Raw genomic sequence first — 24758 nt, forward strand, 5'->3', positions numbered from 1 at the left:
ACGGAATCAATCTTGCCAAAGCACCAGTTCAATCAACCACATTCATTAAGTGAGCAGTATCCCCTATAGTACGGAGGATACTTGGTTCGACCATTGACTCGCGATCGACTCAATAACTGGGATTACTTAGTGCTCTTAACAGCCGGATGTGTTAAGTGCGGTGGGGCAACAATGGAATTGTAATGTCATTAAGTTTATTTATCATCCTCTTTGAACTATAAGTCCCAGGTTAAATCCGTCTTCAATGTTATAATCAATAGTGACCTCTTCCAGTAAAGTCAAATCTCAATAACTCAGGTGTACATGTCGTATCAGCCACTGAACTCAAATGACGATGAACACGTATTAACAGCTGCCAAGCTGTATGCAAGGCGACTTTTGCCTCCTTCAACCTTCAATCAACCCGACATCCGTCATTAGAGTTTAGCTATATATACCAAATTCTTAAACCGGAGTTGCAACCACTAGTCACTAGCCTGGCTGGCGTAATGGCTAACGCGTCTGACTGTGAGTTTCATTCGAACATTACCTTCAAATCCCTCATAGTTGTCTGTTACTAACCTGCAAAATAGTCTAATCAGAAGATTGCCGGTTCGAGTCCGGCGTCGGGCTACCAATCATTTTTTCCCAAACGAATCACTCTTTTTGGATCAGTTAGTTATGATTTTCCATCTTCCCAGTGGTTTGAGTGTTGATATTGATTTTTGTGAGGTGTCGACCTTTTCGCGGTAAGTGGGTCCGCGGGCCGCAATCCCATGCGCGATAAGATTAAGCTTAACGAGTTCCTTCCTTCCCAGCCTACACCTACCTCATGTGTCATCACCATCACCATCACTAACAGAAGAAAGGCTGGGCAGTATCTGGTGATGAGATGCTGTACCCAAGTTCCGGGACAACTGCCGTCGAGGCGGCTATACTGGTATACTCTTCCCGTTTCTGTTATTGACAGCTTGTGGCCTTGGAAGCCTTTCGAATTTAGCGAGGCCAACCCCCAAATGGCTTCGCAATCGTGTTGTATGGACCGCCTAAGGTCTTGTATTCAAGGTACTTGACTTTGTGGCAAACATGTTTGAAGCAGAAGCCCAGTATATAATCTGTGTAACGCCTTGATGTACACAGCCAGGTGGGCGTCAGAAGAATTATCCTCTACGATTTAAGCTACAGAAATAAAGTAGCCTAATCACCAGATCAAGCTCGCATAAGATGACCTAACTGTTTTGTCTCTTATGCTTCCAGCGGCCAATTCTTCTGATACCCTGATGAAAGCACAAGTCACACGCAGTCCTGCAGATGAGTAGATACATGCGGTAGCTAGCTGTCAAATGTAATATCTCTGAATCTCTCTATCCCTATCAACTCATGGGATCCAGCAACGATGTTCGGTCAAGTCGATTGGCCAAATGGCTCATAGAAGGTTACAGATGATCAACTACCATTAGGTTCTGCTGTAAGAAGCCACACTGAAATCTCGTATCAGAATCTAGATGCATGTGGTTTGAAAGTCGTTCCAGCCCAACGAGAGGCTGCAGCGGCATGCATTAATACATCGTACCTCTACTACACCCAAAAGTTTCCCACTGCAGCTGCCGTTGACATAGGTTGAAGAGTCCTATCCATTGCATCGTAAATATGACTACAGGGATTCATAGCATCTCAAACTTGTTGCGCCTCATCCCCTTCGACATCCCCGCCCTCATCTTCATCCCGATCCAACCCTAGTATTACATCTGTGAATCCCGATTTGACAGCTTCTCTCAGATTCGAGTTGGTGAGAGCTCTGACTCGACGGATGTCCAGAAATCTTCGCGGAGTACACACAATTTCCTCGTCTGATTTGTCTTCGTAAATACGATCCACGAAGGTATTGGCTCTGCATACAGCACCATAAGTCGAGTGGAAAGCATACTCCCTAACTTCTTCGTTAGTAGAAGCTATTGAGTACACAAGCATGAATGCTAGACGAGAAGCAGGATCATAGGGTGATGCCATGGTTGCATAATGATTCGGATGCGTAATGCCCGGAGGATTGATCTCGATCCAGATATGGACCAAGTTATCCTTGACTTCTAGGTCTTTATTGACCAGGATTCGGCAATGTCCGATACTAAGTTGTCGTTCCTTGTAACGCGTCTGCATGGGTAACACATAGTCGTAGGAAGTCGTTCTCCATCGGTCTTTCTCATCTCTCCAGTCTCGAACATCGCTACGCCGCACACGCTTTTGTGAGATGTCCCCGGAATGTGAATGGCTCCTTTTTTTCCGACTTTCCGATTTGAATGGGTTTGCTAGTGGAAACTTGTCCCCATTGGTGATGCTGTTGATGATGTCGGGATCTACAGTCATCACTAAATCCTCCATATGTGGCTCCTCGGGTAACATATCCTCTGGTGCAGAAGAATCGTCTGTTTCATTTTCAGGGGCTTCTTCAAATCCCTCATCCTCAAGCAGGTCCATGGCGGTGCGATCTGATGCACATTGCTCCAAGACATCTTTGTCACTAGCTTTAGCCAGCTTAGAATAAAACGCCCTAGCCAAAGAGTGCGTTTCAGGGTCGAAGGGTTCGTGTACGCGAACCTCTTGCTTTCCCAGATTTCGACAGAATTTACGCCAGCGAGAATTGGGTGGAATTTTGCCTTCTCTTGCCAGCTTAGCTCGGCCATGTAGAACCACTAAGATTCCACGACTAAGAGTTCCGCATAACTTCTCGAGGTGTGAAATGTCATCATCGCCCGTAAACCCGCGATTAAGGAGCCAGAACTTTACCCCTGGGTCAATGGTTTCAGTGGTCATAGGTCTTTCTCGCCCAAGCCTCTCAGCCTTGAGGCGCGATAGGACGTAAGCAATCACTGTGCCACTCTCAAGGAAAGCTGAGCGCACTCCCTCCAACCCTGTGATCTTGGCAGCAAAACGAAGAGCCTCGCCGATCTTCGAATTGTGGTGGTAAGGTACTGAGTTTGGAAGCGCTGGAAGTTCCGGGCATCTGATGAAAATTCTGGGGTCGCTGTTGTCAGCGTTGAAATACAGTGTGAATGGATAGCGCAGTGGAAGTATTCGCTTTTCGAGGTTCGGGAAATCCAGGTGAATGGCCTCCTCTGCTCGAGGGCCACACATCAACACTACCCTGGCAAGGCTTGCTTTTACCAGTGTACAGTGGTCCCCATTGCCAGGTGTATAATTTGACGAAAGCAACGATCTTCTTTCTCCAAGGGTTGTGAAGGGTAAGAAATTATGGGTCCAGACAAGGACATTCGATAGATCAAAGCCAGAACCCCGAAGTTGCCAGGGGACTTCTTTGTCCTCGTTCTCCAGTCTGTAAGAGCTTGTTGTCTCTGACATGGACACCATTGAATAGTCCAGCAGCACCCCAATCCTAGCAGAGAGACTGCCAGAGAACTCCGGTATCGGAAATATAGGTTTGGGATCGACACCTGAGTTGATAGACGATAATATGCCTTGCATACCGTCTGCCCCAATAGCGGCCTTTAAGCAGTCCTGGTAGGCTGCCAAACTCCTTCCAATACCTGGGTTTGGCAAGAGGTCATGCGTCTTGGTGGCTTTCGCCGCAGACCGAAACGACTCCTAGTATCGAATCTGAGGATCTGCAGATGCCGCCAGATTAGATACTGACACTGCCTGTATAGAGTCATTCAACGTATGTCCCTGGACAAGGGGTGTCATGATATTTAAGCCATACCCTGAGGCAAGGTCATATGTATCATTCCATCTCGCGAGGCTTCCATGGTGAGTGGAGAACGCTTTGCAAAAAACTGCTTCAAGAATATTCCTGATGGCGATATGAAACGAGAGAGTTGAATCTCCTATTCCAGAGGGGAATTCCCAAAGTCTGATGAAATTGGCGGAACGGTTCCCGTTTCCGAGCCACACAATGAAGTAGTGGAGACTTGACGTCTCTCCGCGTAGCAGCGATTGGCTGTGCTGGCTAAGAAGCCGTCTGCGAGCTTGTAGGGTCTGTCCAACATACGTCCTGATGTAGGCATGGTTTCGTTGATCTGTCACATAATCCAGGTATCCCATCGAACTCTTGTTCCAATCTTCACCCTCGCTGGTCTGCAACTTCTTGATCGAATCCAGTCGCTCACGTGTTATTCGTTTTCCTTGTAACATTTTTATTTCTGGTTTCACAAAAGAGATGAGATAAGTACTGAGGGGTGTTCTTCCCTGGTATTGCTGAATGCTGAGCTGGAGTGCTTGTGATGATCCTGGCAGGCGATTGTGTAGAATGTCGTCGATAATACTCGAGCATAATTTGGTAAGGTCTGGAAGGACCACGTCGTCCTGCCTAACAACGGCCTATTTTGTGGAAAGAAAATCAAAGTAAGTACATAGCGTACAAGTGGCTATCAGGATGGACTAACTGACCTCTCTAACTTCGTCGGGTATAGTGAGCCATTCTGGCGAATTGTGGATCGGCGGAGTGACTGTTATGTTGTATACAATGCGCGTCTGGTACCTTTGGGACTGCGGGGATGATGCCAGTGGTGCCCTGAAGCCTCCTGTAACGGGTGTGGTCTTGATGATGGTAGGACAATATTCGGTTTTATGCCCTCCAACTCCACATATGCGACAAGGTGGTACTTTGGGACATTCCTCAATAGAGTGGCCACTTTCGAAGCAGTAGCGGCAATGGTCACATTTATTCCTGCCACATTCTCGACAGAATGTTTCCTCAAAATTGACTGACGCCATGGCGGACAGCAAAAAACGTTATGGGATAATAAAGTATAACTCTGGTGAAAGAAGTGGTAAGAGTGGGAGTGAAGACCCACATATCCCATTGTCAACAAGCTCTTGACATTCAAATATTCTGTCACGTGCGAACTCACTAACTTCAAAAACAGAGTTATGGCGTCGGATGAGCCGGATGGATAGATAGTCCGGTACGATTCGGCTTATCCTCGGTCGGTCGGGTCAAGATAGCCTTAAAAATGAAGATCATCCATCTTAGCATACAGTAAGGTTGTATTTTTTTTCTTAAGGGTTTCCAGGTCTTCAGTGGCTATAGTACAAGTAGCATTTATCTCTTTCAACTGCGAGCCTACAGTAAATCCTTTCTTAATATTATAATTAATAGTAACTTCTCTTAGTAAAGTTAAATCTTAGTAAGTTAAGTTATTTATTCTTCTTGTAACTTCAAGCCCTCGGTAATTCTTTCTTCAATGTTATAATCAATAGTAACCTATAAGTTAGGTATTTATTGCGATCTTAATTTTCTATTGTTGCGCCTCTTAATTTAGGTGATGGGTATAACTTGACTAGCTGGCTAAGCTTGATGCAATGAACTTATCAAATGCTCGAATCTGCGGAAAACTCACCAGGGAGGTATCCCTATTTGACTAGGTATGATCACTGAAAGGCAAGGAAGATATCACATCAGAAATCCGTGTCAGGAAGTCTGGAGAATGGGCATGAGGCTGTACCACCTACCTACCTAGACAAGACATTCATAAAGTTTTATAGATGGGTGTGAAACGTCACCAGCCTCTCATTGTTAACTGGTGCCATTCATTTAGCCATGCATTCTGATCTATGCTGTCAACTGCTTTGCGGTGGTGCTGTATTCATTGTGTGGATAGAGATGACACTCTATAGCCACAACCTTCGAGCCCGAAGACTGCTGCTAACTTAGTTGATCAACCCACACCCCACACATTACTGCAAGGAACAGAAAGGTCAGCATTCCTTAAGTCGTTGGCCCTGACGTTAGTTTGCAACTGGAACTGAGTTTTGGCTTTTGGAAACCGTCAAGCCCCTGGTCCGAATTGTCTTAGTTTAATGGCCGTTTAATGGTCAACACGAGTTAATGTGCCGTTTGTCTTTCCCAAGTGACGCTGACTAAATTCTCTCAAAGTGCCAGATATGGCATAATCACTTTGAGAAAAAGCCAAAATAGGAAACTGTCGTAGAGGTTAGCCAGACGTCTGCTGTCAATACGCTTCCACCAACACCGACTTGAGAACTCAACCCAACATCGGCTGTTCGATTGGTTGCCCGATGGACCTATCGCGTACTGTAAGGTGCGTACAGTATATACCGTAATCTTTACTGTAACGCTGGAAATGTCCCCAGCATTTGCAGTGTCGATCTCCCGTCTGTATCCATTGCGTCGGAACAGATCCTGGGACGTGCAAAGCGGGGCAAGGCGACGGCCAAGACCAAGGCCTTCTCATTGCTTGGAGATCGACGTTAGGATTTGGTTGGTTAGTACCTAGTCGCAGTTGTGGAGCCCCGAAACTCCGGGAGCCCGGGATGGAGGATGACCCAATGCTCGGGATCAGGCTTGTGCAACCACGTACCGACTTCACGATTTAACCTAGGAATAAGGTTTGCTGATGGCGTCTCCCTTCTTGAGACACAAACCGTTCCTGCTTTGTAACAGACCATTTGACAAGAAAGGAATGCGGGACACCACCTTGAGGTTGTTAGCTTTGAGGCCTAAACATCACCAGATCGTCAAGAGGTCTCGAGACCGAGCTTCTCTCCATGGTGACAAAAAGTTACATGAATGGCTATACATATCCTTTGGCACGGTACCCAAGACTGTTCTTATAATAGTGATGTAAGTTATAAATTTGGTTGTATTTCTTTTGAATTTTATCTGGCTCTTCCAATCGGTTGTCCTCATGCTTTGTTGCGGCTCCATGAGACAGCCAGCGCCCATGCAGTGTCGCCTTCCACTGCTGTCAAGATTTTGCGCCAAGTTTGTGTAGCTAATATTCCATCACAAACAACTCCCACTCCCTGTGTGCTTCCCTGAGCGCCATCCAGTGCCGTGTTCCCATTACATTAGGGTATGATGCCGTTGATTCATTCGTAAAGTGTTTTGGGGGACGAGGAACAAACGAGAAATGATAATTGATTGCCATAACTGGCTTTTTTTGCCATTTTCTGCTGGCAGAAAGGCATCGTGTCTATATTGTACAATGTTCTCGAAGGAGAAAAGAAAGCAGAATGTCGCTGTTTATGTACAGAGTTGAATGCTGGTGCTGAAAAGCAATGTGATTGATTTATGTGAAAGAGAAATTACCTGTCGGAGTAGGTAAAGCTCGAGGGGGTCATGTTCATGAAGTTGACATTCTGCTGGTTCTGTCCAGGAGATGAGTGTGCTGACAGCGAGGCGTCATCGGACCAGTTGTACTCAGCATTGCCTCCAGCGAAGCCAAAGTAGGTAGGGCCCACTGGGGCACCATATGATGGGGTTTGAGGCTGGCTGGCACATCCATGCGACAGGTAGCTGGGTACCTGGCTTGGTGCGCCAGGTACTCCGAAGTCGTTGGGGAAGGCAGTTAGACCCGGTGTCACCAAAGGCTCATCAGCGACGGCAACTTGGTAGTTGGAATCGTTGTGGTACAACTGATCCATGACCCCGGGAGTGGTGGGAGGGGTTCGTAGAGTTGGGTCATGGATTGCTAGATCCATGGGATATTTCTCATCATATGTCACTGTGCTGGCTGGTGTAGCTTCGCATAGTCCTGGCTGGTTCGCAACAACAGGTGTGTTGGGAGTGGGTGGTGCAATAGTAGTCGCCTTCTGGAAGTTGGGGGATCGGTTGAGCTGCAACAGCGCCTCGGGGTTTCTTTCAAAATAGGGGCTTCGAGGACCACTGATGGGCTTGCTGATGCGTCCAACTCCAGTTGCGGAAGCAACACGTCGCATGGAATGTCCAACGTCTGCCCTTCTTCCCATATCGATTCCAGTTCTAGGTCCAGTTGCTGAGAAGCTGCGAGAGGCGTTGATGGCAAGCTGGGGAGCGCGCTTGTTTCGGCGAGAGGCAATATCCATTGAGGGAGAAGGCTTTAGCATCGAAGGCTGGTTGGACTGTCTGACCATGAGATTGTTTCGTGGGTATACATATTGCTCTTGGAGAGGCGATGTTGACAGTCTGGGGAAGCACTGCTGGGTGAGAGAAGGAGTAGGCTCGTCCTCTTCGTTCGGCACAACCAATTGAGGATACTGACCGTAGCAAGCCAGAGAGGTAGTGGTCGATGCAGACAAAGGCTCAGGCGTTGGTTGAGAAGACAGATCTGGCGAAGACATAGCCCCAAAGTCAGACTGGCTGTTGTCATTCTCGCTTTCGTGCTCTAAGCTCGATATGCTTGTCGTTCGGGATCCAATTAGGCGCGGGGCTGGAAAGGGAGCGCTGGAAACAACCCGATCAGAGAGGCGATCATCGTCTGAGTGAATCCCGGCTTCGTTGGCAGCCGTGTCCTTGTCCAATCTTTGCTTGGCCGCGTACTCGCGGATGTTTTTCTCCTTCTTCTCCCGTGCTCGTCGGTTTTGGAACCAGTTCTGTCATGATGTTAGTTACATGGAAGATTGCTTTACGACAGGACATAACCGACATTGATACGAGCATTGTCAACTCTCATCGACTCGGCCAACGCCTTCTTTATCGTGCTGTTGGGCTTATGGTTCTTTTGAAACTCAGTCTCAAGCACCTCGACCTCTTCTTTAGAGAGTCGGGGCTTTGTCTCAGTTGTTCTAGACATTTGGTGATGGTGCAGGAGATGGCCCTGGTGAGCATTGTAGAGCTCCATCGATTCAGGGAGATAAGCGGCATAACTGGGTAGCTGCTGAGAGTATCTGGGGTACTGGCTGGCATGGCTTTGGTAGCCCCAGCCTGGCCATTGCTGTTGGTGGTGGTATGAACCCATGTTCTCCATCACGGGCCGCTTCTGAGGAATGTAAGATGTGAGGTGGTGGTAATGATTGGAATGAAGATTCAGAGCTGCGTGTAAGTCGAATGCCGGACCTGCAAACTTAGGGTTTGGAAGAACGAATGGATGGCAGATCAATATCCTGTCGAGTACAAGTAAAGAGTGACTGGGTCAGGGTAGTACTAGGCAATATAAAAGACAAAAAGAGTGAAGATGTCGTGGGTTTCCAAGTTGAATGGGATAGCGGGATCAAGTGGTCTTTTTGAATAGTGTTTGCTAGAAGTCGGAGAATCCAGGCAAGCGAGGAGGGTTCCGCAATGGTGAGACAAAGATTCAGTCAGAGTGCCCTCTTAAGGATGAAGTTGACGAAGGAGGTTCTTAGTCGGAAGGGAAAGCAGTGGTGGAGATTTGGAGGGGCGTACGAGGGTAAAAGAAGGGAAGGACTTGTCCGCGTTGTACACAGCTGATGGCTCTTGGAAAACAGCGGCAGTCATTATAGCCCCGTCATAACAGACAATCTGCGAGATGGCGTGTGGGTTCTTACCCGAGGGAGCTGGGGTTGAGCACAAGCAATCAGACCCCTGGGTCCCAACATGGCCGGGGGAGGAGATCACAGCGCAACGAGACGTCCCCTCGTCATGGGTAGAGCAGCGGCTCCGGACACATTCTGGGTACCAGCGGTTAGGTACACGAAAGTCTGGATGCTGCGCTCTGGCCAGGTACCTAGAACAACTCTGGGTTCAGGTCCCGGGCCCAAGCTGGGGGCTCGTCCGCCAACCTCATCCCTGCATCTAACCCCTGTCCACCCTTTCCCAACGACAAGGCTACGCGAGAGTTTTGTTTTAGGCGTGCGCCGGGGTGTTGCAAAGGAGGGAGCGCTCCGCGCCGGCCTGTGCTGCCGTCGTGGCGGCGCCCTGCCCATACTCTTGATCCACAGTTCTGTCTCCCTCCGAAGCCTCCCTCGGAGAGCTTGGTAATCCTCCCCATCTCGAGTTTAGAGTCACCGTTCTCGTGGGCGGGTCGCGCCATGCTTGACCGTGAAAGAGACTCCTGACCCTATGCTCAAAGAAGATGCGAGGCAGCGCGCTAGATCTTGTACTAGCTCGAGGGGTCGGCGCAAGTTGGTAAGGCCGGGTCCCAGGGCGGCGGCGCACAATCTTGCGTGCCTTGACCTTGTTCGGATAGCCTGTTGGCGTTGTCGTTGATATTACCCTTTCGCCGTTGTCCATTTCCACATTGAGTTGGGTGGTGATCAAGTCTCCGAGATGCATTATCTCATACCCATCATGCAGAAGATTGAGAAGAGGTGATATTACCACCATGAGGAATTGATTTACCCCGCCGATCAGGGCAGAGGTCATTTTGTCTTTGGATGTTGGCATTATGATGTGTATCTAGTAGACTTGATTCGATTTGTCTCGACCAGCTCAAGCAAAGATGTCGCTCTCTCCAAATTCGCGGCCACTGAGGCCTTTCTCATGCATGAGCTCAACTGGCTGTCAATTTAGTTGGTGTCCCCAAGTATTCAAGAAGCCCCAGGCCCGATGGTGCAGACTTGAGGGTGCTATACTGGCTAGGCATGCATTTCGTAGAGGCAAGAAGCTGGCGGGGAAGTCTTGACCGAGCACTAACACCCCTGTTAGGCGAAGGCCCGGGCAGCGCTTGCAGTGTGCTGTAGGAGGGATGTATCACTGTAGCCATCGAGCTGTCGGGTCTGGGCCAATGACGCTTGGGCAACTCCCCGTCGGGATCAGGCCTGGACGAGGTTCTTGTATGCAGGCAAGAGTGAGCTGAATGCAAGCATGCTTATGAGGCATTGCGGCTACAGAGATAGGTACTGTGCAGTGCAGTACCTGCCCTGAGATACCTTCCGTCGCTTTCTGTCTAGGTACTAATCTACCTACTCAGGCCTATGAAGGAAAGAGGTTGTCCCAAAACAGATTATGCTTTCCCTTTCTAGCACCGGTTTGCCACCTCACCACAACCACCTCACCTCGTGATTGCTTCATCGGTTTCTTACCTGAACCTTGCTGAGTGCAGCTTGCTTTTCCCGCTTGCTTTTCCCCCTCACAACATACAAGGATACATCTTACTTCGCATTGGTCCAGCTGGCTCACATATATTCGCAGCTTCATGTTGCTCTTGTCTTCCTTGACGGTACACAGTGATTGATGGATCTGCTATTATTTGGGCAGTACTGCCTTTTGCTATATCCGCCGTGGCGGACGGCATAATAAGGTCATTTTAGTTGTGCAACCACATCGTCCTATCACACTAATATCGACCGTCACGAACAAAACCAACCCAGTGGAGAGATTTTCGATCCTGCAGCCTTGTTTGCTAGCCTGCCTTGCAAGTCTTTGAGGTTGTTCACACCAAACAAGCCGTGTCTTGTGCATTCAAGCCGCCTAACCAAAAGGTTTCTCATTCCAAAAATCGAACCACTAGAGATCCCGACCTGATTTGACCGACGAATGACGGACAACCTACAGAGGTACATGATGCGTATGCGATAACTACCTATACCACTCCTGTGCAAGGGAGTCCATGTACCAGTCTCAACTAGGTCTCGATATGTATCTTCGTCCTCACTCTTCGTAGCTGAGGATAGCGGGGACATATGAACTCCGTCCTTGATGTAACCTTCACCAGCTGGTTCTTCTGCAGACTCGTCGCATAAGCGAGAGCATCGATGTTACTTCTTTGGAAACAGATGCCCATTGCACCATGCTTGTCAAGGCTCGGATTAAAAGTGACAGCTTTCTACGGTGCTACAGCCGAACATACTAGCCGTTGACAGCACTCGCGTGTGACCCTACCGTCTATATCGGGCATCACAGCTTGGTGTCTTCAAGAGGTGTGATACGATCGACAGCGAGACAGCAGCTTGCGTGAAGTTGTGTAAGCGGCTTGGCCACTACATCTGTAGCTCGGGTTTCCAGGAAGGTGGTTCCTCGGCTGTCTGCATTTCCGAGAGCTGGGTTTTGTGTACCGAGAGTTCGTTCATCGTCATAAGTTTGTCTCTCGAAGTACTATTTCTCAAGCCGTGGTGAAATGCTACTTCATAACAACCATTTGAGTATAACTTCATTCAATTGAAGTTCTGATATCCAAAAGTTGAGCACACCAGCTAGCGAAATCAACAAGGTTTATCCAGCGCGACAATTCAAGCCACGACCGGTGAAAGGGTGCAGGGGAGAAAGCGGTTGGTCCTTGGCGGGCCCGGCCGCAAATTACGCACATGCAGGAGAGTGACGCCAGGGCTTGTCAACGTTTTCGAGAGGTCGGATTACAATAATGCAACTTTGCCGCGCTGACAACCTCTTCATTACCACGACTCACGCAATCAAGGCCAACTGGACATGGCCGTGACAGGACTGCAGTCATTATTAGCAAGTCAATCCTAGTCTGCGACGGGGCCTTCGGCGAGAGCATGCGAATCAGAGGCGTGGATAAGCGACATTCAGGCTGGCTGGTAGTTTTGCCAGATGACGGGTCACCGGAAACAACAATTTCTCATGGATTTACTCAAGGATAGGCATGACCAAGCCACCCGAGACTGACAATAATTGAGCGTTGGAGGGCACAGTGCCTCACCTTCTTGACATTGGAAGCCGGAAATCACGTATAGAAAAAATGTGCTGGAATGTAGTATTGCAGCAAAACAACGCCGTCATTGTGCTTCTCGTCGACGAAAATGAACCAATGTTAGAGTTACACGAACCCGGCTGAGTATTATGTTCATCAGGTTGGGCATAGTACAGCAGTTGGTGTTCTGACGATACATCAGTCATCGATTTTCGTAGCAGGACATACATACATTGCCCATGTTCTCTTCCCCCGTGCCTCTGCTCCCTAGACAAGGACCAGGGTTGGTCTGAACCGTCTTCTTGCCTGCTGAAGTATACAGTATTTACACGAAGTTAGCGTTTACAGCAACAAGCTCGATTTTGCAAGCCGATATCTGCCTCCAGCGAGTCTTGGCATGAGTGAGATACCATTCACTGCACACTTGATTTATTAGCAGCTTGCATCTCAGCACATCCACTTCTCAGGTACAGAGTGGGGTTGAGCCAAAACGACGTTCACGGCAAAGCCGAAGAGAACGGTCTCGATTCACCAGCAAGTAGACCCGTAGGTCCCTGTACCCGCTTGAAGCGGCTGCTATGTTCTAAGAGATAACGCCCTGTTCTTTGCTTCTTCATCTCTTGGCATCCACTCGCGCACTGCAGTTTGAATGCCTTCGGGAGAGAATAGTGCACAAGCAAAAAGCGGGTATTGAAAGCTGTTTTTATTAAAGTGCAGTGTGTGTTTATTACAGGCATTCTCCTGGCGGGTGATCTACATAAGATGTGCACCATTATGCCCCCCTCGAAGTGGTCTGGGATTTGATTAGCCCTTGAGTGCGGGGATGATTGACCTGGAAAGACCTGGAAAGACCAGGAACCTGGTATACGAAGTTATCCATCGCTGTACAAACCTACGCACCCTATGCTGCGAGATCGGCCGGGGCCGTAGATGTCCTGGGGCAATTGCATTTGTAAGAATACCACAAGCGACGAAATACTTTTCCGAGAACCATGAGACGAAGGAAAAAAGGATACATTACGCAAGGATTAGATTCCAGATGCGATCTGATGGTCTGGATGCCTGGTCATTGTTACCGGGAAGAAGCTCTCCCGGGGCAGATCTTGTCGATCACCTCGACCGTTTTGACTGGACCATCAACGTGTGTGTACTGTATGTACATACATACTTTGGGGCAACGGTTTGATCAGGAGGGAACCTTGCTTGTTTGAATGATCTTCTACTAAACCAGGATTCCAAGAAGCCATATGGGTATGGCGGTTGCTTGGCTGCGATCTTGATCCTTTACAAGCTGAGACCGCAGGTGCTTGTAACACGCTGTTCCTATTCTAGCAATGATTATGAGCGTCTGAAGCCCAATCGTCCGCAGGACTTGCATATTGAGGACGTCAAGTACCCAATTGAGTATCTCACCCTTGTTGATATGCATGAGATGAGCCCACAGGCCGCATCACTGCATCACTGCATCACCATTACTCAGATAGCTGGCTTAGGCCTCAACCTTGATGAAATTCCACCCATTGAGCAGAGAGGGCAAAAGCTTCCAATCGTCCAAGTGCGGAACATACAAGTTTCTCGCCTTTCTAAAACGAGAGGCTGCCTGAATGATTCGCTCCGGGAACTAAGCGTACGGGCCGCACTAACACGCTCTTCACAACTGCGACTCGTGGGTCACAAACAGAAAGCGACGGTTTGAGAAGAGAAAAACGTACGATTTAGACATTACTCAGGAGAACTAATTGGGACTAAGCTCAGCACCGTTTTACTGTTCTATCTGGAGGCGCTTGTAGGCGTCCGTCTTAAGCGTTGACCCAAGCACAACGGCTGCCTCATCAGAGACAATGTCTCAGAGCCACAGCAGAGTCTCGGGTTGCGATTGGCTCTCGTTCGGGTGCATAACGACCCGCAAAGGCCAAAGCAATGCAAATGGGGGAAGGCTGGCCTGGCTTTACCAGACGCTAATTTACCGACAAGTCACTCCAGCATCCAACCCCTCTAGGTTGGTAATTGAGCAGAGCCAGGTATAGCACCAACAACAAGCTCGAACCCCTGGACTCTTTACTGGGTATATGTCATGAGCAGATCAGCCGCAATGTGTTGTATTCATGCAGGCACGGGATAGCCTCTGGGCAGTTTTTTGTTCTTCTCGTTGAAAGACATGTCGACTCAGACTCAGCTCACTTATCTATTATCTGGAATTAGCCTTGATCGCTTACCCTACCGCATCTTGTGGGACAGCATGGCACAGTAGCAAGGATCAAGCTTGATCAATCAGTTGCTCATTGGGCGGCCGAACCTTCAGAGCTAGTAAGGATACTGTGGAGTTGCTAGAGATCTTTAGTGGAGAGTTACCAGTTCTCTGGAAAACTCTAGGCTGTCCCTGGCAAGTCCCGACCACGTTAACAGCTGGACCAGTTCGTGGCCGCCAAGATCCGATGGCCCTGCTACTGATGCTCGAGATTAGCTTCAACCTAATCCCCGTGTCCTATCTTTGGTGACGCCTAGACCTCCCAAGAGTCCTTGAGACCTCAAACCTCGCTCTCTTGAGCTCTGTCGCTTGGTCCAGCTTCTGTCACGCGTTCGGCGGGCCGATCCCGCCGATCATGTCTTCGTAATGCTACCGTAGGTGTATTCAGAAGACGATCAAAGCATCTGTGACACCGACTCGCTACGTTTGTGGTATGTTAGTTGGAGTTCCATGGAAAGCTTCTTCGCCTTGGGCGTCAGCTATGTCGTCAGGAAAAAGAAACCCGTTGGCGCTAAAAGGTTAAGCTGCGCAGAGAGACTTGCTGGGCGAGGATTGCAACTACATACAAATTTGGATTGTTTTCGACGGGAGTGGGCCAAGCCATGGCAGTATTCGCCTATTCGGGTCAACACCAAAACGCGACAGCATGAGCGTGAACGAACTGTAAGCCATGAGGATAGTGGTCAGCTCAAAGGCCGAAAAGACTCTAGTACAGGGGAGGGGACAGGGCAGGGGCCTCGTGTCTCTCAACTTGTCGGATAAGGCCAGAAAGAGACCCATCCAACACGTGGTGGTCGAATCTTGGCGCTTCTCCCTTGTCGCATCCCATCGCATCCCATCGCATCCCTCCAGCCAGCTTGATACTGTACTGTACATACATTAGCCCTGCACTTGGTTCATCTATATGGGGTGAGAAGCTGAAGAAAACGCCTGTATCAAGGAAAAAAGCAAGTTCAGTCAATGCTCAACGACTACAGTACACTCGTGGCATGACCCTTATAATATGCGTGTTATTGACTTAGACGTGAGCCCAACGGAAGTCATACATACGTACTCCATTATCTACTTGACCTTGACGCAACGACGCTAAATGTTTGGTGGGTGCTGCAAGCTAAGAGCTAAGACAAGCTTTCAAGTACTAAGTTAGGTATTCGGTTACTGGTCTGCCTTGCCCTGCCCTGACTAGGGACGTGAGCTTGGTCGTTCTCCGGCAATAACATTTAGAGCTTCTGGTGGGCCTCAGCCAAGTCTTTGTCAGGTGTATTGTAAGCATTTGATGGAGGTATCCGTACGATTCATTGTACTATATTGATGCCCACGGCAGGAGATTCGTTTTCCTCATGTTTGATTATGGTGAGCCTTGTCGATGCAGGCAATGCTGTGTCAAAAGCATAGGTATGGATATATATTCATAATGGCAGCGAGAAACCATGTAGGTACATACTATAATGTACTGCCGCTACCCTTCTTCGAATATTTCGCATTGTTGATATGAAAATCTAATAGTTTCTTTTTCGTTCTTAACAAAAGCCAGAACAGCATTCGATTTGAAACGCACTACTGTCAACAAGGCCTTCACCGTCTCGTCTCATGCTGCAAGGTTAAGGAGATGGGGATGGAAATGCATGCAATTGAGGACTGGTTTATCCGTTGTCATGTTTTGTTTTTGTTTTTTTCTTCTTCTTCATCTCTTGGCGGCCAGCTAATGGGAAATTTTCAAAATTTCGCGAAACAACAAAGAAAGGCGGGTTTAGCATTCTGGACCGTCTCATGTGGCTGCAGGCAACGTTTTAAGCCTAGAGGAGCTCCAATCTCATTTGAGCCAGCCACCATCACGGACTAAGATCCAAATCGAGAGGGCGTCTGCATTGGGCGGTCGAAGAATTTCCAGGGGACCGGTGCTCGGCTCACGGATCTGAAGGAGGAGGAGAACAGTTTTTGCCGGACAAAAGAATCAATCCGTGACTAGGCTCATGCTTGTCGCTATGGGCTGAACTTGGCCTGCCGGGTACCCTGGGTATGTACCTCTACTATACTATCTTGGCGGCCTTCTCCGACAACGTGGTTAGGTTGAAATCGCGATAAAATCCTCCCGGAAGATCTTCCCATGTTTCCAGCGTGGGATGCCGGCGGCAGGAGGTCCCTTAAAAGCCTCCCCCCTGTTCTAGCTATCTGAGGTGGGACGTGATAATTGCAAGGGGGGTCGCGAGTCGTAATCGCAACACCATGAATTTTCTCGACTGTTCGCTGTTCGCAATCACCACTCCCTTCGGCTCGACTGTATTGTGTTGTGTTGCATGTATGTGGAGGTATTAACTGCAAATCAGCCTCCATGTCACTACCCGCCCCTTTACGAGAAGGACATTGCAGCACAGTGACACTGGCGTTCGGGACCTTGCAGCACTCGCCCGTAGCTTTGGGTTGGCACGAAAACACAGCATCTATTGGTAGATGAACCTAAGATGATCAAATATCCGCTGTGGTCAAGGTGTTCCGTTCCGACTGACTTGTGGATATCACGACAAGTCTGGCCTGTGGTGCAACGAGCTGATGACACCTACCTGTACGACCTCGACCTCGACCTGACAGGCTGACTTGATACCTTTGCATGACCCATTGATGCTATTCTTGTTCCCTTCAACTTCGTAAACCTCTCCATTTCCAACTCGGTGTGGTACAAAGTGAGTGCTCCTTGAGGTGAATCAGATTGCTTCAGTCATGTCAAAGTTGGTTGGCCCACTTAGACCTATACAACAAATCGACAGGACGAGACCACAAAAGAAAAGGAACTCCACCAAATCGATACCGCCGCAAGTCTTCTTTCTTGAGACGCCGGCGGTTTTGCAGGTTCTTCAACCCTTTGCGTTGCAGGACGCGTCAGGGGCAAGGGGGGCTTCGGTTCTCCTTGACTCGGTGGGCTCTGACTCTGACAGTAGATTGAATTAGTAGGGCGAGAGCCAAAGTGGAAGAAACTTGACACTGGCGTCTTTGCCCACATGGTACGGATACAGTACAACAGTATCACGTCAACTCTGCTCCATGTGTAGAGTAAGAAATTACCATTGTCCCCGCTTCAACGGACGACGGGCTCAATGAACGCTGCCCTTGAGCTTAGTCGGCTTGGACTACTGGGCTGGACTGGAGGAAACGGTGCGATGACAGGTGCCAAACCGAGACATTTTTTAGTATCTTTTTTTTTCGGGGCCCTGGTCGCGCTTGGCGGTGATTGTTCTCTACAGTACGCGAGAGGAGATGGATGCCGAGAAATAATGTCTGAAAAGACAAAGGAGAACCAGAGACGTCTCAGTTGTTTTGTGGTGGCTCTGAGAAAGGTCTCACTTGAATGGTTACCAAGTGGAGATTGTTTGTGTTTGTGTGAGAGGGTGCGGTAATAATAATATCGGCGACGAGCATTATTGTTGTGTCTTGTCTCGCTCCCAAGACGTGACGGAAGATCACGATATCCCAAGAGTCTCCCTTGTTCCTTTTTTCTGGGGGCAATGATTGTCGCGATGCAGCATAAACATCTTCACTGGGTCTCATATGCATGTCGTCCGCCAATTGTACTGCCTTGGCGTGTCGATCATCGTGGGTCAGATCGCTGTGAAGATCTCTAGGGAGTGACAAAGGAAATGAGGTCAACAACTGAGCCGAGGGAGAAGCTGAGTGATGATGTCAAAATTACTTTCGAGGGTGACGATCTTTCGCCTATCTTTCTCCAGGGAACAATCCCAGTCTCATCCTGGATCTATCTATTGAATCTTCTATCATGATGATGAAATCTGGTGATTTTTCTCCCTCACGGTTCTATCTCTTACCAATCTACCCCGTCTCCCTCTCACCTCCGGCAGTGCCCTACTGCCCTGTTCTGTTGCCGAATCCACATCCACGAGGCCCCGATCATAGTCGGAGAGCATTGGAGATTTCGATGGTCACCTTGCCGCCCTCGCTCCGGAGCACCTTGACTGAAGAGAGGTCTCGAACCACCCAGTCTGGCTCCGCGGCGACGACCTGCTCGACTGTATGGCTTGTCACCAAGCCGAGGACCTTGCAACCAGCTGCCTTTCCTGCACGGATCCCTGCTGGGCTGTCTTCGAGTACCAGAATCTGAGCATCCTCCGCTTGTAGGCCGAGACGCTCACGGCCAAGGCGATAGCAGGCGGGGTCAGGTTTGCCGTTCTCAACGGATTCTGCAGTGACGAGGTGCTCCGGCGGCGGTGTGGGCAGGTCTCGAGCGTGCAACCACCCAGTCACAAGAGGTTCAGTGCCTGATGTGACGATCGCCCAGGGGCTAGATCTGGCGATGAGAGCTTCTAGCATGGAACGGGCGCCCGGTATCTCGACGGCCTCGTGGCCATGGTACTTGGGAAGACGTCCTTCCATGTCACGTACATCTATGGAAATGATCAGCGGTTGCTCGGTCCAGCCAACGCACGGTACAGTAGAGTAAGCCAGGCCAGGTCAGGCCAGCCTTGCCAACAAGTTGGCGGCGGGTATGACTGCCAGGTCATAGTTGAGTAAAATAACTATCTGGCGACATGTTTCCGTCCGCCATTGGGCTTATTGACTACCATGCATGTTTGTTTGTTTGACGCGTGTACTGTACTCACATTCCCAGTTGGCCTTCTCTGGTGCAAGAATCTTGAGAATGTCGATGCTTCGTCGTCCATGGGAGGTCTCAAGAATGACTTCGGGTGCAACGCCGATCTCGTTGCCAATGCTACACCGAGTTAGTCGCCAGGTTGTGCGTGATTTGTATGTACTGTACTGTAGGTTACTCACGTTTGCCAGTGCTTGACTACTGCATCCGTAGAGTCGATGATGGTACCATCCATATCGAAGAGGAAACCGTCAAAGGTGAGCTCCTGCGGAGGCAGGGTATAGTCCGGTGTCGATCCCATGATGTTTATGTATCGGTGAGAGTTTAGGGATGCAGGATATTCTTGGCCTCTGAGCGTTGAATTGTAGTCAGGTTAAGTTGTCTGAAGGATGTCGTTTCCTTTCCTTTATATGTTTTATATAAAGGTTTGAGAAAGATGGATTCATGTCACTCATTCAGTTCGTGGCTCACGCCGTATTAGGAAACTCCGCATTGAATGGAAAAGTGGGACTCGTAGAAGAAGTCTCTTGGAGCCAGTGAATCAGATTTAACGTTGATATGAATGAGATGAATAGTCTCTTTCCATGTAGTATAGGATACTGTGGTTGTATATATTGTTGGGGTGTATGTTGTGGTAAATGAAAACTGTCTCCCTTGACCGAATGTGTTGCGGTCTTCATGTCCAGTCACGCTTCATCTATAAGAAGATGGAACACTTGTCCATCATCCATCTATAATTACACACGTAACCTCTGTCACTGTTGAATACAATGCAATTAATGTTGACATCATAACAGAATCTAACTTGACAAGTGTCTACGTAAATGAGATACTCTCGACAACAGACGACTGACTCTTCGACATCCAGCTACCCTAGACTTAGCATTTCCCAAATCGGCGACCTGCCATTCTTGGCAATAATCGGCGTTTTCCCTGAAGAAATATGAAGCTGCAGTCTTTTCCGTTTTCCCTCGGCTCCGGGTCTAGTGATGGAAGAGGAGGAAAAGACTGAAACGGAGAGAGGAAAAGGGACAAGTAAGCGACATATTCAATAAAATCAAGTTAGGCCAGGTCAGATCAGATCAAGTATTGTTTAGTTAGTGATTACCTTTTTAGAAGAGACTGTGCCTTCTTCTCACTCAGCTTATGGCAGGGACTTGGTTACTTTGGTTATCCCCACTGGAGAAGTATAAGACCCGAGGAAGCGTCTCTCCTCCGCCTTTTCTCTTGACCTATTTGTACCCCCTTTATCAACTATTTATTACTTGGGAATAGCCTCAACACGACATGGGTTCGCAAATTGGAGAGCCAGACGAGATCTCCGTGCTTGTCACGGGCTTTGGTGTATGTTGTCATTCTTTTCTGATGTTGAACGTCATATGTTTAGCCGCCCCGCTCAACGTCACGCAATGTATTACCGGGTTGCACTGCGAGACCTGTGCTAATGCCTTGAGATGTAGCCCTTCAGGGAGCAGTATCCCATCAACCCTTCATGGGAGATCGCCAGCAGGCTGCCCTCACATCTCCCGCCATTGCGCGCCAAGGATCCCAACTCGAGGCATGCCGCGGCTGTTCTTCCTACGGTGCGCATTTCAGTGCATCCAGAGCCTATTCGGGTCAACTACAAGGTCGTGAGAGGCCTGGCACCGTCGTTTTACGATGCAGCACATCGATATGATGTGGTTATCCATATCGGAATGGCTGGCCCGCGGCCGTTTTACTCCATCGAGAGGAGAGGTCATCGTGATGGCTATAAACATGCAGACGTCGACGGCGAGTTGATTGACCAAGATGAGGACCGCGAGAAGGATGACTGGCCATGGCGAGGGTTGCCAGAGGAGATAGAAACTGATCTAGACATCGACCAGGTTCTTACTTTATGGAAAGGACATAGTTCAGTGAGTAAAGAGGAGCATCGATTTGGAATTGATACTGACGATAGTCTTGAAGGAGGAGGATGATGTCCGTATATCCGAAGATGCAGGACATTACTTGTGCGACTTCATCTACTACTCGAGTCTATCAGAACTCTGGAAGCAGCAGCGACCTAGAAAGGCACTGTTCCTCCACGTTCCGGCGGATGCTTCGCCTGACAACATTGAGAGAGGGAGGGATTTGACACTGAACTTGATACGGTCTATTGTCGAGAGTGAGATTCTTGCCAAGAACAAGCCTTTGGAAAGTAGAACCGAAGATGGGGAGTTATAATCCACAATTAGCATACCAGCCAGTACTATGAGACGTTTTGACTATAATCTGAGGTCATGTTCAATGTATATTCTTCATTGATCATACTATATCTTCTGTGCCTGGCAAGACTATGACATCACCCAATCTCTCTTTTCTTGAGCAAAAGTGCATTGTTGGCTCATTGTAGGTACTCATAATTCGGCATTATTCCTATATCGGCGGCGAATCAGTGGCTATGGCTTAGTTATCGCCGTGTCGGAGATGCTGTAAATGGAAGTGGAAAGTGGAAAGCTTCCAATTCCCCTCCTCTCTCCACACTTTCGACCCTCACTGACTCTACAGCAACAACTCAAGTCCTACCAAATACCTACCTATCTATCAACATGTGTAGAAAGGCCACCTGCGGAACCTGCAGTAAGTATCCCTCTGACTCACCTTCTGCATCGTCGTACTGACAAACCCTCAGAAAAGACCTCCTGGTGGGGTTGCGGCAGCCACATCTCATCCGTCATTGACAACGTTCCCCAATCTGAGCGCTGCGAGTGCGAGCCCAAGGTTGAAGTCGGCGGTGTCTCCTACCCGCCCATGGCTGCTTCCCCAAACTGACTCATCGAGAGAGCTGCAGCGCTTGTTCTCTGGACGCGTGGCAAGAAAGCGGCATGGTCACCTACTGGCGTTGTTGAGGAACCTTTGAAGCCTTGATGATTGAATGAGACGTTTGGGTTGGCGTGGCGTTGGAGGGTTGAGGTGAGGAGTTTAGGTCGAGGGAGGTCAGGAATTCCATAGTATTATAAAGAAATACCAAGATAATCATGATCGATTGGGTCTATTGATATGATGTTGAACATCTCCAAGTCATCTCCGGCAACTGAGCAGATCATCCATGCAATACCAGCATTGCCGACATTGGTGTATCTCTGAGGACTTTGGAAGTTTACACGGTTTATGGCCAACTGTATATTTAAATGTACGTTCATACCATGATTGACATGCTAAATATTGTCTCGCATCATAAATCAAATGCCTTTACCTTCTTCTCGCGCCACCAGCAGCAGCGGCATCGCCTCTATCTGCCAGGGAAACAACCTCCTGAATACCAGCAGCCTCCTGCTCTTCCTCAATAGCCATAATTTCCTCACGGCAATCCCACCATTTCTCCTCACTGAGCTCGAAAGCCTTGGCTTTGATCTCCTTGATGGGCATGGCCTCGGGCTGAATGTTCTTCCAACGAAGACTCGTTATGAGAACCTCTTGCCACTCGTTGGAAGTGCGGACAAAGAACTCTCGTCGACTCTCGAATGGCTGTTTCAATATCAGTAAGGAATCTCGAGATCCTCGAAAAGGGAGAGAGGTCTTACTCTAGGATGGGGAAGTCCGTCGTCTACAGTTGTAGCTGCGGTCTCGGTCTCGGTCTCGTCATCTTCCGATGGCGTTGATGGCTCCGAAGAAATCTCTGACGATACCTCTGAAGTCTCGTCTTGCTTCTTCTTACGCTTGCTGGGGGTATGTAGCGGTTGGGATGTTTCTTCTTCTTCCTCCTCGTCCTCGTCTTCGTCGTCTTCTTCATCATCATCTTCATCGTCCTCGTCCTCGTCTTCCGATTCCTGTATCAATGATTAGAAACATGAACTTCAAATAAGAGTACTTCATCACTTACGATCCAATCCTCGACAGGTCGGTTGAATACCTCCTTACAACCATCCAGTTTTCCAAGATCAATGGCATATAGATCATCGAAAGTGAACTCTCGATCACCCTTCTCAAAAGTACCACCGTAGATGTACAGAACATCATCTTGAATGGCCAGCTGAGCATTGAATCTCACATGGGGAGGCTCCATGGTCACTGGCATTTCCCTTGCCGGCTTCTCGTCTTCTTGTTCCTCCTCCTTCTTGGCAATCTCGATATCGTCGGCATCGTCGAGGGAAGCGCCAGTCTCCAGAGCCGCAAGTTGTCTCAGCAACTCCTCCTCATTGGCTTGGGCACGACCCCGGCGACCTCCTCGGGGTTCAGCAGCAGCCTTCTTTTGTTGGCGAGGCTTTCGCAAACCAAGAGGCATGAATCGGTTTCGCTCAATATTCCAAGCAAACAGCTGGTTGAAAAACTCACTGTCCATACCTTCTTCGCTGGCTTCAACATCATGCACACCTCCAAAAAGGATACCTCGACCCTTGTGCCACGCCATAGTAGCACCTGCACGAGTAGGATTAGGAGCGTTGGCAGGCTTCTTTCGCTTTTCCCATCTCACAACGGGGGGAGTGTTGGGATTGGCATCGGTAGCAGGCTGAGAGATTCTGAGGAAGAAACAGTCTTCGTGCACCTTGGGAATTAGGACATTGCGCTGAGCTTGGCTGGGTCCTTTGTTGCCCTTTTGCTTGACGTTTACCGTGGACTTGACACGCGAGTAGCCGCCGTATAGAACAGCGCCTCCCTCGTGAGGTAGAAGAGTGAAGGAAGATCTGGCATCTGGTTTAAGCTGCGCAGGAGGCAGCTGAGGAGAGCGCCATACAAAGTTGACAGTGTCGAAAATCCACAGATCCGACAAATACTTCGTTTGGTTCGAGGTATCTTGGAAGCCTCCAAAGAGAATGATATACTGCTTCCAGTAAGTCATTCGGTGACCACTTCGCGCAGAAGGACTCTTATCCTTGCCCTTTGACTCGATCTTTGTCCATTCCCTCGTTGCAGGTTCCAGCCTCCAGAAGTCAGAGTAATGATGGAATGTACCTTGCTTGGGCGAAGAGAACTCTCCACCAAAGAGGTAAACATGGTTTGGGTTGCCAGCTCTAGTCCAGGCGTGACCAGATCGGGGCAGTGGAGCATTGGGTGAAGTAACACATCGCCACTCATCACGGTTGATGTTGTAGATGTTTAAGTCGTTGTAGAACTTGGCAAGAGAACCGTTGAAGTATTCACCACCGAACAACAGCAGAGTGTTGCTATCATGAGGTGAAGCCATCAACGTAGATGCAGCTCTCGCTCTCGGTGGTGCATCAATTACAGTCTCTGTAATCTTAAGGAACTGCTCCTGCTGCCTTCGATACTCCTCTAGCACCTCATCAAGATCTACATCCTCAGCATCGCTTCCCTCGACCTTAGCAGCCTTATTCTTGGCTTTCTTCTCTCCCTTATTGGCCTGCTTAGCCGCCTTCTCGGCCTGATCACAGTCATCAGTCAAATGTTCATCATGTCATGGGCCATGGAGGGGCAGTTTTGTTTTGGAGGGGTAATTAAATAGAGGGGTAGTAGCACAAGGTATGACGGCACCTTTTTGGCCTTTTTAGTATCGGCGTTCTTCTTCTTATCTTTGGCCATTGCGAGGATTATATGGCACTGTAGAAGAAATTTGTCAAGGTTGGGCTCTGAGGCAAAAATCTGCGCGTGGATGGGGTTGTTACAAGTTTTGACCAAGTCAAAATCAACCATTCAAAGGACAGTGTTACTAACGAGATTCTGC

At 48.8% G+C, this 24758-nt stretch overlaps 7 protein-coding genes and 1 non-coding gene across 8 annotated transcripts; 4 read left to right on the forward strand and 4 right to left on the reverse strand.

Annotated features, from left to right (window-relative positions):
* Positions 1-474: 474 nt before the first annotated feature.
* B0J16DRAFT_t101 lies at positions 475-612 on the forward strand. The gene has a single exon. It is a non-coding gene; the product is annotated as a tRNA-His (tRNA).
* A 1041-nt stretch (positions 613-1653) lies between these two features.
* On the reverse strand, positions 1654-4761 carry B0J16DRAFT_370579 (uncharacterized protein; the record flags this gene model as incomplete). Its single annotated transcript, XM_046130368.1, has 4 exons — positions 4381-4761; positions 3983-4311; positions 3569-3633; positions 1654-3521 (listed from the first exon to the last, which is right to left on the reverse strand). The coding sequence occupies exons 1-4, from the start codon at positions 4705-4707 to the stop codon at positions 1654-1656; spliced, it is 2589 nt and encodes an 862-aa protein (XP_045984563.1). The 5' UTR covers positions 4708-4761.
* A 2147-nt stretch (positions 4762-6908) lies between these two features.
* B0J16DRAFT_98656 (uncharacterized protein) lies at positions 6909-8853 on the reverse strand. The gene is made up of 2 exons (XM_046134797.1): positions 8361-8853; positions 6909-8307 (listed from the first exon to the last, which is right to left on the reverse strand). The coding sequence occupies exons 1-2, from the start codon at positions 8679-8681 to the stop codon at positions 7042-7044; spliced, it is 1587 nt and encodes a 528-aa protein (XP_045984564.1). The 5' UTR covers positions 8682-8853; the 3' UTR covers positions 6909-7041.
* Positions 8854-16013: 7160 nt separating this feature from the next.
* Positions 16014-16424, forward strand: B0J16DRAFT_98714 (uncharacterized protein). The gene has a single exon (XM_046134798.1). It carries the CDS (start codon positions 16121-16123, stop codon positions 16352-16354), a length of 234 nt encoding a protein of 77 aa, XP_045984565.1. The 5' UTR covers positions 16014-16120; the 3' UTR covers positions 16355-16424.
* Positions 16425-18128: 1704 nt separating this feature from the next.
* B0J16DRAFT_337710 (HAD-like domain-containing protein) lies at positions 18129-19531 on the reverse strand. Its single transcript, XM_046127377.1, has 3 exons — positions 19294-19531; positions 19122-19231; positions 18129-18905 (listed from the first exon to the last, which is right to left on the reverse strand). The coding sequence occupies exons 1-3, from the start codon at positions 19410-19412 to the stop codon at positions 18412-18414; spliced, it is 723 nt and encodes a 240-aa protein (XP_045984566.1). The 5' UTR covers positions 19413-19531; the 3' UTR covers positions 18129-18411.
* Positions 19532-20137: 606 nt separating this feature from the next.
* Positions 20138-21445, forward strand: B0J16DRAFT_98749 (uncharacterized protein). The gene is made up of 3 exons (XM_046134799.1): positions 20138-20455; positions 20572-21009; positions 21062-21445. Exons 1-3 carry the CDS (start codon positions 20399-20401, stop codon positions 21317-21319), a joined length of 753 nt encoding a protein of 250 aa, XP_045984567.1. The 5' UTR covers positions 20138-20398; the 3' UTR covers positions 21320-21445.
* A 167-nt stretch (positions 21446-21612) lies between these two features.
* On the forward strand, positions 21613-22127 carry B0J16DRAFT_337715 (uncharacterized protein). Its single transcript, XM_046127378.1, has 2 exons — positions 21613-21715; positions 21768-22127. The coding sequence occupies exons 1-2, from the start codon at positions 21685-21687 to the stop codon at positions 21905-21907; spliced, it is 171 nt and encodes a 56-aa protein (XP_045984568.1). The 5' UTR covers positions 21613-21684; the 3' UTR covers positions 21908-22127.
* Positions 22128-22246: 119 nt separating this feature from the next.
* On the reverse strand, positions 22247-24755 carry B0J16DRAFT_337716 (uncharacterized protein). Its single transcript, XM_046127379.1, has 4 exons — positions 24569-24755; positions 22959-24458; positions 22660-22905; positions 22247-22603 (listed from the first exon to the last, which is right to left on the reverse strand). Exons 1-4 carry the CDS (start codon positions 24725-24727, stop codon positions 22328-22330), a joined length of 2181 nt encoding a protein of 726 aa, XP_045984569.1. The 5' UTR covers positions 24728-24755; the 3' UTR covers positions 22247-22327.
* Positions 24756-24758: the final 3 nt, after the last annotated feature.

This window comes from Fusarium flagelliforme (genome assembly GCF_020744385.1).
Source record: "Fusarium flagelliforme strain FIESC 12 MPI-CAGE-AA-0113 chromosome Unknown B0J16scaffold_3, whole genome shotgun sequence".
Lineage (NCBI taxonomy): Eukaryota > Fungi > Ascomycota > Sordariomycetes > Hypocreales > Nectriaceae > Fusarium > Fusarium flagelliforme.

Coding starts and splice junctions, on each gene's coding strand:
- B0J16DRAFT_98656 (XM_046134797.1), bottom strand. CDS start 8,681: ATGGAGAACATGGGTTCATACCACCACCAACAGCAATGGCCAGGCTGG. Junction 8,308..8,360: donor TTGACAATGCTCGTATCAAT/GTCGGTTATGTC, acceptor ACATCATGACAG/AACTGGTTCCAAAACCGACG.
- B0J16DRAFT_98714 (XM_046134798.1), top strand. CDS start 16,121: ATGGGGATGGAAATGCATGCAATTGAGGACTGGTTTATCCGTTGTCAT.
- B0J16DRAFT_337710 (XM_046127377.1), bottom strand. CDS start 19,412: ATGGGATCGACACCGGACTATACCCTGCCTCCGCAGGAGCTCACCTTT. Junction 19,232..19,293: donor GTAGTCAAGCACTGGCAAAC/GTGAGTAACCTA, acceptor AACTCGGTGTAG/CATTGGCAACGAGATCGGCG. Junction 18,906..19,121: donor AGAGAAGGCCAACTGGGAAT/GTGAGTACAGTA, acceptor TCATTTCCATAG/ATGTACGTGACATGGAAGGA.
- B0J16DRAFT_98749 (XM_046134799.1), top strand. CDS start 20,399: ATGGGTTCGCAAATTGGAGAGCCAGACGAGATCTCCGTGCTTGTCACG. Junction 20,456..20,571: donor TGCTTGTCACGGGCTTTGGT/GTATGTTGTCAT, acceptor CTTGAGATGTAG/CCCTTCAGGGAGCAGTATCC. Junction 21,010..21,061: donor TATGGAAAGGACATAGTTCA/GTGAGTAAAGAG, acceptor ATAGTCTTGAAG/GAGGAGGATGATGTCCGTAT.
- B0J16DRAFT_337715 (XM_046127378.1), top strand. CDS start 21,685: ATGTGTAGAAAGGCCACCTGCGGAACCTGCA. Junction 21,716..21,767: donor GGCCACCTGCGGAACCTGCA/GTAAGTATCCCT, acceptor ACAAACCCTCAG/AAAAGACCTCCTGGTGGGGT.
- B0J16DRAFT_337716 (XM_046127379.1), bottom strand. CDS start 24,727: ATGGTTGATTTTGACTTGGTCAAAACTTGTAACAACCCCATCCACGCG. Junction 24,459..24,568: donor ATACTAAAAAGGCCAAAAAG/GTGCCGTCATAC, acceptor GACTGTGATCAG/GCCGAGAAGGCGGCTAAGCA. Junction 22,604..22,659: donor ACGGACTTCCCCATCCTAGA/GTAAGACCTCTC, acceptor ATATTGAAACAG/CCATTCGAGAGTCGACGAGA.